General features: G+C 40.6%; 1 protein-coding gene across 3 annotated transcripts in view; it reads right to left on the bottom strand.

The window, feature by feature from the left end:
- The window catches only part of C4H8orf48 (chromosome 4 C8orf48 homolog), a 39,041-nt gene extending 34,316 nt beyond the window's left edge, over window positions 1-4,725 (bottom strand). For all 3 annotated transcript variants that reach the window (XR_011903332.1, XM_072334059.1, XM_072334060.1), the window contains exons 1-2: window positions 4,639-4,725; window positions 895-1,153 (exon numbers count right to left, since the gene is read on the bottom strand). Coding sequence is in view for 2 of the 3 variants with exons in the window: in XM_072334059.1 (XP_072190160.1) it covers window positions 895-1,147 (253 nt within the window). In the remaining variant the exon portion in view is untranslated. The remainder of the gene's footprint in view (window positions 1-894; window positions 1,154-4,638) is intronic.
- Between the last annotated feature and the right edge of the window lie 9,646 nt (window positions 4,726-14,371).

Genomic DNA, 14,371 nt, shown 5'->3' with positions numbered 1-14,371 from the left:
TCAAGCCATGGACTTTATAATTGATATCAACAAATTCAGGTTGAAATGCCAAGGAAGTTTCTGCCCTATAGAAATATCACTGCTCATTTCTAATCCCTCTACTGAGAGATTATAGGATAAGCTGGAAAGAAGAGACTCGCACATTCCATTTTGTCCACAGTGCTAACTTAACCTCGATCAAGGCCTGCATAGGCTCTTCATTTGTGGCAATACAAATACTCATGGGAGCATAGGTGAACTGAACTTGGAAAAGACGAAAGACTTAAGAGGTCTGAAAACTCAGTGCCACTGACAGAAAGGTAATTACGACATGCTTCCAGACATTATCTGTCTTCTCTAATCTGTTTTCAGTATAGCAATAGCAAATTCAGTAGGCCTATAGAGGAAGATAAGGGGACATCAGCGTAATAGGTTTTACATAGTTATTTATATATGCTGTTCTCTATAAGGTATCAAATGCAGAAAGCTTCCCAAAATATTTTTTCTATGCGTTATTATGTGGTTTTTCATTTAACAGACAAATTTTATGGAATATTGACCTCATAAAAATTCAAAGCATCTCTACAAACTAAAACAGTTCCTCCTAATGCATGCTTCTGGATGGCAAAAACAAGGATTTCAATGGTTAGACATGGACTGATTTCAAAATAAAACCCATCATTTGTAAAAACCAAGTATTACAAGCCAAACTGTTCAATCTAATCCATTTAGACACTGTTCAATTACACAAATGTAGCATGAATAAGACACCAGAGCAATAATAATCTTTTTTCAATGTTTTTAAGCACCGATCTCCACTCCATGCAGTTGTCACATTTTTTGTGAATTCGAGTCTCTACTGCACAGATCTAAAGCTGTAAGAGATAGGTCTGAAGTACGGTAAGCTCTCCATACCTGCGTGACTTTGGCCTGCCAACCACAATGTGCTTTCCCATGGGTCCAACACAGCACAGCGTTCTGTATCTTCTGTGGAACAACGCAGTTCAGAGGATTTGCTCTCACGCCGGCAGCAGGTGACTTCTTCTTCACTGGAGGAATCCCAAGTGTCTTCTGAATAGTCAAGAACAGAGCTACCATAACTCTGGCTCAATTCCTTCTGCTGCTTTTCATAGTCACCGGAGCCATCTGATGAGGTAGTAGACATCATGCGACACTACAAATAAAAACAGAATAAAAGCATATTGCAGGTTCAGTTACACAGGAAGAGCAACTGAATTACTTATAGCTATGGGGGACATATGGACAAATATTACAACTCAGCTCAAATCCTATTTAGCCACCAAAACAAGTAGATGAAATAACTACTTAACGTGTTACATCAGAGCAACACCCTTGAAAGCACTACTGCTGATCAAAGTCATGTATCATTGAAATCTGCTGGGTAAGCACACAGTAACAATTACCATCGAGCACTGCCAATGAATTTGGATGAGCATTCCTTTTGAGTTTAAATGTAATAAATTACAGGTAACACTTGGATTAAGTCATTCATGAAAACAAAGTGATTTTTAAAAACTGATTTTGTTTTTCTCAGATTAAACCTCCCGCCTCTCAATTATTTAATTACATTTTGTCTCAAATATTAAAAAATAACATAAGCACAAGCCTGCTACTATTCTTGAAATGAAGACAATGATGCTCACAATGTAGGAAAACCAAAAGGTCTCCATAACAAAGTTTGAGGAATAAAACAGACCTCAGACATGTAGCTATCCATGTGACTGACAAGCTTTAAAGCTTTATACTTTTCTTGTTTTTATTAGAATGATATACTACCCATTCTCCCTTTGAATCCAACAGCTCTCCTAAATAATTTCACCCCATTTCTTATCCTGCCCTTGCAAGGAGAATAAATGAATGGGTGGTATCCCTTTGGAAAGATGCTTACAGCAGCGTGTAAACAAAGGAACTGTCACCCTGAAGTTCAGCTACGCCACTGTACTTTGGAGTTCATTAACTGTTTAGCTTAGTCAAAAGAAGGCTTCAGGAAGGCCTCACTGTGGGCTTCCAATATTAGAAGGGAGTATACAAACAGGAAGAGGTACATCCGTTTACAAGGGTGGATAGTGATAGACGGAGGAATGGTTTCAAATTGACACAGGGGAGGTTTAGGTTAGATATTAGGAGGAAGGTTTTCACACAGAGGGTGGTGATGCACAGGAACAGGTTGCCCAAGGAGGTTGTGGATGCCCCATGCCTGGATGCATTCAAGGCCAGGCTGGACGTGGCTCTGGGCAGCCTGGTCTGGTGGTTGGTGACACTGCACGTAGAAGGGGGGTTGAAGCTACATGAGCATTGTGGTCCTTTTCAACCAAGGCCATTTTATGAACTCAGTTTTGAAGGTGCTGACCTTAGCTGTTTCTCTCCTGGAAGCGCCCTGCTGTCTGTTCTGCATACCTTGTTGCTACCAAGCTCCTTTGGTGCACTATGTACAGACTGCATACCCCTGAAGTTCAGGGCTTTTCCCCAACAGCTGAATTCCAAAAGCAATTTGTAACATTACATATCTAAGACCAAAAGTTTAATTTTTGTTTTAACATGTGCCACAAGTTAAATAATAGTTCTGATCTAAGCTTTAAATATTAACACTTTGTCTTTTTTTGTTCACTACGCCAACATTAATTCAGACTTGTTAATTAGATAAGACCCAACAGAGAAAAAGAATAGGAGCTACAAATTGAGTCAGTGCTCCAGCCACAGCCAATGCAAGGAGCTGCAGCTGCACAGACAGAAGAGGATGCCGTCAACCCATCCCTACCATGCCAGTAACCATATTCCTCAGTGCCACATCTACACATCTCTTGAAAACGTCCAGAGATAGTGACTTCACCATCTCCATGGGCAGCCTGTTCCAACACCCCACTGCTCTTCCTGAGATTCCTTCTAAAATCCAACCTGAACCTCTCCTGGCACAACTAGAGCCCATCACCTCTTGTCCTGCAGCAGTTACCAAGGAAAAGAAGCTGACCCCGACCTTGCCATGACCTCCTTTCAGAGTCACAGAGAACAGTAAGGATACCCCCCAAGCTTCCTCTTCTCCAGATTGAGGAATTCCAGTTCCTTCAGCCCTCCTCTGGATAGACACAGGGGCTCCAATGACTTTCCTTTTAGGGAGGGTCCAAAAACTGAACACAGTACTCAAAGTACAGCCTCACCAAATGTATTGTATAAGGCAGAGGATGCAGCTGCCAGTGACAAGTTATCAGATCACCCAAGAAAGATACTAGTCACAATTCAGTAATAAAAAGAAATAGCTTACTCCTTTCCAAGGATAAAGGCTCACTGAAAAACTCCTAAAAGAGACAATCTCTAAGCAGAGATGCTTTCCCTTCAGCTGCTAGCCCTTACAAGGGATTAGGGGTCCACCCTTTCCAGCAGCACAGGTGAACTGCTTGCATCTGTGCTCCCAGGGTTGGCCAAGCCCCTTCACCACGTGTTCAATCAATCACTGGTTCAGGCTGTGACCCAACAGTTCCCATACACTATAGCTGAGTACACAGAGACAGTTACCTCCCTGTTCCTGCTGGCTACACTATTCCTGATGCAAGCTAGAATGCTGCTGGCCTTCTTGTTTACCTGGGCACATTTCTGTCTCCTGTTCAGCTGTCAACTAACACCCTTAGACCTGTTTCTAGTCACTCTGCCCCAAGCCTGCAGCACTGCTAGGGGTTGTTGTGACCAAAACTTGGCACTTTGTCTCTTTGAAGCTCGTACAACTGACTTCAGCCCAGTGATCCAGAGCTCCCTCAGTAGGGCCTTCCCACATTCAGGTAGATGGATGCTTCCTCCCAGCTTGGTGTCATCAGCAACCTTATTGAGAGTGCACTCAATCCCCTCGTCCATATCATCAGTAAAGATATAAAGCAGGGCCAAGCCCTGAGAACACCACTGGTGACTGGTCACCAGCTGGATTTAATTCCACGGGGCCCACTTTTTACCCAATGAAGAGTGCACATGTCCAAGCCACGGGCTGCTAGCTTCTGCAGAACATTGTGGGAGGCAGCATCCAAGGCTTTGCTCCAGTCTAGGCAGATTACTCCCACAGCAAAGAGCAAGGCTGGCTGAAGCAGAAACACTTCACACCATCAGACATGACTGACACGACCTGATCTTTACACCGAGCAGTTCCAACATTAACAGACAAAACACAAACCAACTTTCGGTGCATTAGTAAAGCGGTAAATAGTAAAGAAAGCACGTTCACGGAGCGCTCCTGCAGCAGCTCCACGAGGCCGGTACCTCACGGGGCTGCAGAGCACCACAGCGACCGAACGACAAGCAGAACGACAAGCAGATCGCACTGACGGGCCTGAGGCGCTTTCCCAACAAGGCCTCCAGCTCAGACTCAGGGCGGAGGTGTGTGGAGAGTCAGAGCAGGGAGAAAACCCGAGGGGTGAAAGCTCCAACTGCTCTCAGGAGGCAGAAATGTGAGAAACCTACTACAGCAAATAGCAGCCAACGAGAAAGCCTTCTGCGTCCGTTTACCGGTTAAAGCCCCACCGCGGCAGACGCGGTTTTTCCTTCAGTTATTAATCTAAATCTTAAAGGACCAAATCCCCTTCAGAATGCAATAATCACACACTGGGACATTCCCTCACAACCAGACTGCGGGCCACTGGGCCCAAGCGCTGTACTTACGTATGCAGCCTTCCCTTCCCCCGCCTCCTCCGGCCCAGCAGGGCACGGCACGAGGCCCAGCTCCGGCGGCGTCCCGCCCCGCCCCGCCCCGCCCGGCCGCGGGGCAGGCTGAGGGGCGCTATTGCTGCAGGCGGCTGGTCTTGCCGCCGCTGTTCTCACCCTCCCTGTTCCTCAGGCAGCGATCATCTGTGAAAAATGAGGCCGCCCACCACCTCTCTGGGCAACCTGTGCCAGTGCCTCGGCACCCTGATTGTAAGAACCTTCCCGATATCCAATCTAAATTCCCCCTCTTTTGGTTGGAAACCACTTCCCCTTGTTCTGTCACAACCGACGCTGCTAAAGAGTCTGTTGGCTTCTTTCCTATAGCCCCGTTTAGGTCCTGGAAGGAATTGGGCTGGCCTAGCTAAGGTCTTAGCTTGACTTTGAGATATCTGGGACATAAATCTTGTCTTCTGTCAGGTTTCATTATGTGCAGCAGCTCAAGTGATGTGGATTCTCTTGAAAGAGAGACTTCTATATGCTGCTCTTAGAACGTAAAGAAACAATTTGGCCAGCATAAGGAGGGAAGCGCATGCAGATGCAGTGAGTGTAAGAGGAATGAACAGATCATGTTGTTTAAATGTTATAGCATTCAGTGTTTCGCTGCTTGATGCTGGTCCTTTTCAAGAAACAAAAATAATTTCATATTCCCTATCAATACAAATTAGAGTAGTGATCAGCTGGGAATGGAAGGGGCAATTACCCACCCTGTGGGACGTGGGAGTCAGCTGAATACCAGTCGGAGCAGAGATTTGCATTAAACAGCTATTTATTTAGTCTGTCAATGTAAAGAAGGAGAAAAATGTAATCAAGAAAATACCAGCTCTTTAGATAAGCAAAATCTGCATTATGTACTAAACCCTTCCGACCTAAAGATTCACCTTTTATTGATTGCTTTATGTTACATCTTTCTTCTCAGGAAAGTAATGTTGCAAACAGGCCAGCAAGCACCCGAACTGAGTAAGAACACTTTCTGTGAGAATCTAAAGAGGTAGGCTGGCAGTTTTCATGCTCTGGGTTGTAAATGATTGTGAAATAGCATAGGGAGGAACATTACCTTTTCCTTGAAATTCTAATCAAGATACACAGAGAATATCACAGAATAACACAGATCCTCACAGTTCCCTCTAACTGCCTCCCTGTCAGCTCGATACTCCATTATTTATCATTCTCCACTTTTTATGGTAACAGTTGACATTAGATTATTACTGACCTGGTTGATATTTGAATTTATTCCCTAGAGGTTAAAGACTTTGTAGTTTCATTTTCTCAGTCCTTTTTAAAATTCATAATTTTAGAGCATGGAAAATATATTGTCCTATCAAGTTTATTTCCTTGACATTTATTCAGTGGAAAGTGTGATCCTAATATTAAAGGCATTTGATTTGAAGCCCAGGATACAAATAAATCTTTTAACTCATCTTCCCTAAAACAGGGCACTTCATCACTGCTGTTCCTCTCGTTGGTGTCTGGGAAGTTAATATGTTGAACAGCACCGTTATTTGAACCAGCATTTGTTTTTAAAGGATTTGTAGGTGAAAATAGATGGACCAAACCAGTTGTGTCAGAAAGTATTAAGAGTTCCGACGGCTAACGTAATGGTGTTGGTCCTATATAGAGCCATAAAATAACATTGTGTGAGAAGCAGTGACAGGACTTTACTCCAGCTCTTCTCTTTATCGTATGTTATATTAAATTTAAACACAATTGCATTTCTTTGTGTGGGCTTTGATGCCTTCTTCTATGAAAGTTGTAATAATACTTTTAACCGGAGGGTTGCATAAGAATTCATACTTGCTAGGTGTGTTTCTCACATAATAAGAATCTCATTAATGTTGCCAGCAGAACTAATTGGGCTGTCACAGTGAGCTTCAGTACCCAGTTGGAGAATTATGGTGCGAGGCCAATAGAATTAAGCATATTCTGCTGGTGGGTAAAGCTGATGTGAGTCATTAATGAGATGCTTCTAAAGCCTTACTCTTCACAAAAATGCAGGTACTTTGAGGGTCTTGCTTAGACTGTGTAAATATGAAGGACAAATGCAAGAACTCTTCTAAAATTTTCCAAAGCAAGTTGTTGGCGGTTCACGATACAGTGCAGGTTTTTTCCTTTATCAGCACAGACATTGAAAGCGCTGCCAAGTAGCACCTAGACGCCATAAATCATTGATGAGAATGAATCGTTTGAAAATATTACAAACAAAAAACTTTAGGGGCACAGGGCATCTAAAGAAATCATTGTCTAGGTCCTGCTGCTTTTAAAATGGCCATTTCAGTTCCCATTAATTCACATCTCTAATTAGGAAATGGATTGATCTCTTGCTTAAAGTTGCTAGTGACTGGCTGATGTCCATGTCAGATCAAAAGTGTGCATACAAATGACGTGTTATTAGTGACTGCTGTTGTATAAGTTTAAATGAGTTAAATGAAAACTGTGAGCTGTGTTCTATAGGCAGAACAAAAAAGTATTTCAGATCTGATTTTATCCATAGCTCTTATTGTTTATGCTCTGCATCGTAGTAGGAAACCATGATCAGCTGTATTTTCACGAGCCTTCCAGGTAGAGAAAAGAGGACTGAAAGTCTTATGAAACAAAGATAAACTCTCTAACAGTCTTGTCCTTACTCACAGCATCTCTGCAAGCAGGTATAATTTCATCTGTGTCAGACCTGGTAACCACCTCGGGGAGGAGTATGTTATGAACTGCCAGGTTGTGAAGAGTGTGACAAGTGTCTGTTCTTGCCAAGTTTTTGTACACATTGGTTCTCTGAGTTGCTATACAGCATTGTATTCCAGTGGAATACCCAAACAACAAGTAACACTTCTGACTGCAAAGAAGCCCCAGTTGTATTTCCAATGTTTGCTATTGGTGCATGGGCTAGATTTCAATTAGCATAATTACACTCTGTCTTCCTAATTTTGCTTTGTACTTTAAGATGGATAATTACTCTTACTCACTGTGTGTCTGAATGTGCTATTAAATAGCAACATCCACTTTCCCATATTTGGGTGCATTGCAGTGCAGACTGCATACATAGACTGCAGATTGTCATATGAGACTTTTCTCCTTAAAATTGCAATAACTGCAACAAATTACGGTAACCATATAGGAAAACATCTGGAAATACAAAAAAGTTCAATTAGCCAGCATTACAAAATGTCTACTCATGTACATGCATGTATATACACGCATAAACATACAAACTCCTCACCAGAAACATAAAGGCCTGTTTAGGAACAGGCAGGGCTATGGGAAGTCCTCTACCCGAAGAGCAGGAAGGAAGCTGAGCTGGTATTTGACAGTAGTTCCTTATAGTGGAAGTGTTGTGTTTAGGCTTGTTATTATTTGTTGTAGCTAAAGACTTTGCTGCCGTGCTCTTATTGCTGTTCTTTCTATCGTGTTACAGGAGGTAAGACTAGTAAAGGACAAGAGGTAGAATTGTATGCATCTTTGATACCTTGAAGTACTTCACTAGGAATTGTTTGTTTGGTGATCTGAACCTTACAGTTGTGTGGGTTGGGACTGAATGTCAAAATCACATCTTTCCTAAAAGACTTGACTTTCTTCTTGGCCTGGATGTAACAGTAACTTGAGCATAATTTTTCCTTTGTATGATTCCACTGCTTTCTAAAATAAACAAAGGTGTAGTTTGTTAACACATTCTGCATCCTTATATACCTCTTTGCATCTGCTTATTTTGTTTTCCTCCTGCAGAGTTACTGTAGGTGCTCTCAAGTCTTTGAATAGCAGAACAATTCAAACCCATGATTTAGAACTGTCATTCTCAAGAATAATGCGTTCCTTTAGATGGACAGGTTGGGGTCATTTCTGAACATGAAATTAATTAATGTATTAGAAGAAATCTCAGGAACTCTTACAGTAAATGTTCGAGACTTTCTTCATTTCCTTTTTCTCTTTTTGTTAAGATTGCTTAATGAATTTAATGTGCACTATTCTGAAGAATTCCCGGTGTTGTGGAAAGAAATTTCTAAAGGAAAGGTGAACTCATCATGCTCTAAGGATAGATTGATATTAGACTTATCAATCTGTTTTCCTCAGTAATAAGCTGGCTCTTAGGACTCCTTCAGTATATATTTCAAGCTGATGAGTCATTTTGACACCTCAGTGAATACCTTCATTTAGAAATCATAGCATTTCCTATCAACACTCTGTTAAACCATCACGTATTCATCTGTCTTTTGTAACAACACAGCTGTATGGGAAATTGGTAATCACAGCCTGAACCTCTGATTAATCAGCTGAGGCAAGTGTGGGATCAGCTGCGGGAGCACAGGTGAGAGTAATGTAGCTGTGCTCCCGGAAGGGGTGGAGCTCGACTCCACCTCCTCTGAGACTTCATTTAAGGGCTGACCACTATTAAGGCAGCATCTCTTAGAGATTGCTCCCTAGTGGAGTTTGCCCCAGCATTTCCTAGCTAAGACATCCATATTGGTGAGTCTTTCCTTATAAATAACCTTTTGAATGTCTGTTACCGTCTTTGTATCATTCCACCTTCCATCTGGAATGTTATTTCTATTGGAGAAGGAGGAAGGCTTTAGTGGTTTGTTCAGAATACAGTGCTTTGAGATGATCATAATTTCTTCCAAAGATGCTTTTATTTCTGTAAATCTCATTATCTTGAAAGAGCAACGCTAGTGTTGCTACTGAGCTTTTCCTTGGTTGTAAGGAAGTGATTTGTTTCAGGTGGCTGCATCTTTGGAGAAAGACTTTTCTCAATTTTTTTGGGATGCTTCAGAGCTCAAAAGGAGACACTAATTTAACAACCAGTTAATGCTGTATGTGTGTAAGTGTTGTGTAAATGTTTAAGAATGTCAGTATCTTAGTCTGAAGACCTTCTCATTAAGTATAAGCTCTGGAAACTCAAATACTGATAGTCATTGTATTGGTGAAGCTGTCATTCTCATACCAGTATGGCTTACTTGGAGGATAACTGATTTTTCTAGTTCCCATAGGGATAGGTATCTGGAGGCAATCAGACAAATAGCTTAATGCTTCCAGGTCTGTTTCATAACATTCCACTAGGTTGTCTGTTTAATATCACTGCAACTTTTAGGTGAATTTATCTTTCTCTCCAGCATGTGTTGATTATAAAGAAGATAAACTGTGAATTTGTTAACTTTGAGGTCTCATTAACTGAAGAAACTTCACATATGTGAACTTCAGGATTTTTCTGGTTGATCACCAGTTATTATAGACAGAGAATATTAGGTGCGTAAGCATGCATGTACCTAGAAGTCTTTTAAGGTTTTTAAAGTATTAAAGTAAATGTATAGGAGTACATTTTGCACTGACCCATGTAATTGCAAAGTGCATTAAAAAATTGTTTACTTTCAAAAGACACACTTGAAGGACTAGTAGTATAACACTATAAGTGACAAAACAAAGGCACAAAGAATGACTCCTTCAAGGTCAGACAAAATGGCTGCCAAGACTTCGATATTCTTATACTGAATCTTCTTGCTATGACAAGATACATCCTGTTATTCTTTTCTCCTTAATTCTTATCCTTTAATAATGAAAAGCTTACTAATATGTTATCATTTGGAGTGAATCACCACATCATGGCCTTCTTAAATAAGCACGGAATCAGAACTTTAAGATATCTCATGCCTCTTTCCCAAGTTAAACTCTGTGGATATTTCTGAAATAATCAAGCACCTTTTGAATTGATGAAGCAGCCACAGGAGGAGGGGATAAATAGTAGGAAGCTGACACTGAGTTTGGCAGGCAGGTGAAATGATGATGTGCAGATGGGGATTTCCAGTGTCTGTGTGTGAAATAGGGTTTTCAGCATAACTAAATAGTATCTCATCACTATCAAATGCAGTTAGTATCTTGCTATGGCAGGTGGGGAGACTTATTCTTTCTTTTTTTTTATTTTATTTTTTTATTTTTTAAGAAACTTGAGCATAGGCAGATCGTAATCTTATCAACTTGCTATCATATTGATCTTTGCTATCAGTGTTTATGGATGGGGCACTGTGTAGTGAAAAGAGCAAAAAGCAAAGATAGTATTTTTGTATTTGGTGCAGTCATCTGAAGGCTCCATGTCATCTTAGACTGCAGAGGAAAATTGGTTTGATTCATTCTCACTCCATACATAGGCGTAAATTGAGACTTCCACATCTATGTGGAAGTCCCAGTTGTCTTACCGGTGGGAGTTGCTAGTCCATCTCCAGTTACCTGAAGTAGTGCCCATGAACATTCTTCAGTTACTGGGCTTTTTTCAGGTAGCTTGAATATAAGAAATATACTTAAGACTACAGGCTTGACTTGACTCATGTTTACTCTTCAGTAAATTATTTTACCACGTGCCAACAGACCATTTTCCAGAAGAAAATGAACCTGGTGATCTGATTCTAATTGGATTATTGATTAATGGCAGTAACTTTACTTTCATGGTAGCAGTTGTTGCCCCGGTTGACTGGAATAATAGAACTATGTGTATTAAAGCCCCATTTACACTGTATTCTCTGTTGAATCTTAAGCAGCAATGGGAAGCCTCTAAGTATTTCAAAGTTAAGGTGTATAAAGTTATGGTATTTCAAAGTTATGGTGTATATATATATGTATATATATATGGTTAAAAATGTCAGGATATCTTCCCTGAGATTGGTAACTGGGAATTTCTGGAGGAAGGAAATGAGCATTCAAAAAGTTAATATATAGTCTGAATTGATTCCATTTTGTTCGAAGAACTTATTTCATTGCTGGTTTAAACACCTGGAGGTTCTCAAGAATCAGGCAAACAAAATCTTTAAAGAAATTAAACAGTATGAATGTTTATGAATATTTATGTACACCAGTATGAAACCAAAACTACTCCTAAGAAGATCATTAAAAAGCAACTGAAACAAAAGGATTGATCTCCCCAATAACCTAGGGGGCTAAGTGTCATTAAAGTTCTAGCTTGGTTACCTGAACTCCACGTGCTTTTGAAAGTTATGGATAACTGCAGAGCTATAAAACATGTGGTCTTAGTTATTTTCCCTTTAAACTTCTAAGGATTTAGCTGTCCACTGCTAGACTAGAACTCGATTAGTTATCTTCACACTGCAGTGCATTCTGAACTGTGGACTTTAGAGCATTTCAGACTTTACTTGCAAATCTCACCCTGCTAGAAAATGAGTCTCCTGAACTGTTGTAACCCACTGTTCATTATCAAGATCTTTGTGGAAGACCAGAGTGGTGTAACCTGGTAAGACTGATGCAGGTTGAATATATGGAAAAGAATTCAGGACATGTTATTTCTACGTAGATATGTTGGAAGAATTGTTGAACGTGATTCAGTGGAAGGCAATTATTTGTCCCACTGTGATCTGTACAATGCATTAGCACATTACTCAGCTGGGGGAAGTTAGCTGCTCCGGAGAACTGAAGGGTCTTTGGAATCTGACAGCGTCTTGTCAGATTTCAGTCTTTTCATTAAGAACATTCCTCCATTTGCCCTTCCATTGTTCTGCATCAAATGGAAATATGCACTATGGCTTTTTGTACCTATTTACTTTTGTAAATCATCATAGTATGAGCTATGAGGCCCTCTGCTTTCAAACCCTTTATTCATAGAACACTTGCTGACTCTGGTAATAGCTCAGCTTAAAAAGAATCTGCAAGATTGATCCTGAATTTTGAAGAGTAATGTGCATTTATAATCCTCTGCTAGGAATATAGACTAATAGTGCAGGCTGACCTGCTGCATAGTGATGTATTAAGCTCTATGCATCTGTGTAGTCTCATGGGGATTATATACGGAATAAGGGCTACATTAACCCAATGTTATGTTTTGCATATCAATCATTAAACATTTAAAGCAAAATGGCCATACGGGTGAAAGATGTGTTTTAAATGGAGCTTGTGATGTAAGTATGCAAAGTGGGGAAGGTATTATACTAGAACATGCTGCTGGTTTAACAACAACAAATAAAAATAAAGAAGGATATTCTATCAGGAATTTGTACTCGGATGTTCAGTACTTGTCTTTCAGAATGTGTGTAGATCACATAGACACATCCATACGTAATTTGTGTGAATAGCAGTGAAGAGATGCTCAGTGTCTCTAACAAAGTACTATTGTAAAGTGCAGATCAGAAAAACAACAAAGAACAAATCATAGTCAGAACAGAGAGAAGATATTAAAGCTATAATTCAGCTACAAAGTTGACAGAGTGCGATGAAACGATGAAACTGTGGCACCATTAGCCTGTAACAGAAGCTGTTATGTGTGTTCAAATGTACTCTGCCCAAATACAATTGCTTGTCCTTACAACGTTGTGGCATTATCATTTTGGTCCTTTGTAGCCTCAGGGAACTTTAAACAAAGAGTAGATTTGTGTCTTTGGGATGAAAATGAGAAAGGTGACCTTGATCTCGGCTGATGTATCCCTGAAGTTCTTGAGATTATTATTATTATTTTAGGAGTTCAGAGCAAGGCTGTTATTTAAACAGTATTTTCTTCCTTCCTCAAGTAAGTGAAATATTGACAGGATGCCTTTATTGACAAAATGGTGTGATTGCCAGCTGGAGAAGCTGATCTCTATCACCAGCTGCCTTCCTGGCTGAGTCTACACTCACCAATAGGCTTGAGTTACTGGCTGACAGAGCTCACAGAAAGATGGGCCTAAAGCTGTTTTCCACCTGGACTGTTCTGATGTTTACCTTTAGTTGTGCATGTATCCTGATCTACCTGATAGAATAGGCTGTTAGTGAAATTTGGTTCTCTTACAAATTGCTTCTGTGACTAGACTATTTTAAAGGCTGGTTTGTTTAGCAATAGGGATTAGTGCATTAGTTTAAGAACCAATATATTAGTTTAGCACAAAGAATCCAGAAGTGATAGTTCTGAAAACTTCAGCTTTAGTGGTGAGCAGCCTTGTTTTTCCTCAGTTTGGTACTAGCGCCATAATAGAATACTTCTGTCTATGTCAATGATTTTGCCTAGATACCTCTGAGTGTGCCCAGGGGGGCATTAGCACATATCTATGAGACCTTGAAAGATATGTATGTCAGCATAATGCATGTGCATGTCTTAAGTGTTCAAATGTAGAAACTGAACTCTGGGAGGGTGCACTTGCTTGTCAAGTTGCCCTGTGTTCACATAAGGAAAAAAAGGAATGCCATTTTCTAACACCTCATTGGAGTTAGAGAGTTTTCTTCCTGGATTTCAGATCACAAGACAAATCCTAATTTCCAGGTCAGGATGATAAGGATTGGAGGGTACCTCTCTGATTTCTGCCTTCCTATACTATCTCTTGCTGCAGCTCTACGTGAAGTGAAGCACAGTTTTGGATAGTAGTTGCTGGCTCAACTGTTATTTGTAGCAGTATTGATTTAAATCACTGCAAAGCAATAATGGATCAGTGAAAGCAGTTAAGCAATTTAGTGTTGTGAGTGCTGCACCTCCTAGGCAGATGCAGGTGATTAATTCAGCTCATGAATTAATGTAGTGAATGTATGGAAAGGCTGTAACTGCTGATAACTACAGCAAGACCTGGGCTGTTGCAGAATTGTCCTTGAAGAAAAAACTTGTATTGCAACAGGGTATCCTACGGGGTTTGTGTTATGGAGGCAAACATCAACTGGCTTCCTTGTGGCATGTTTCCGCACAGTATGACAGCGCTGGTTTGCTCCTTTCAGGCACTAGATAACACTGGGGTCAAAGAGTAGTCGTAGAAGA

The sequence above is a fragment of the Excalfactoria chinensis genome, chromosome 4 (genome assembly GCF_039878825.1).
Source record: "Excalfactoria chinensis isolate bCotChi1 chromosome 4, bCotChi1.hap2, whole genome shotgun sequence".
Lineage (NCBI taxonomy): Eukaryota > Metazoa > Chordata > Aves > Galliformes > Phasianidae > Excalfactoria > Excalfactoria chinensis.
This window is presented reverse-complemented; position numbering and strand designations above follow the sequence as displayed.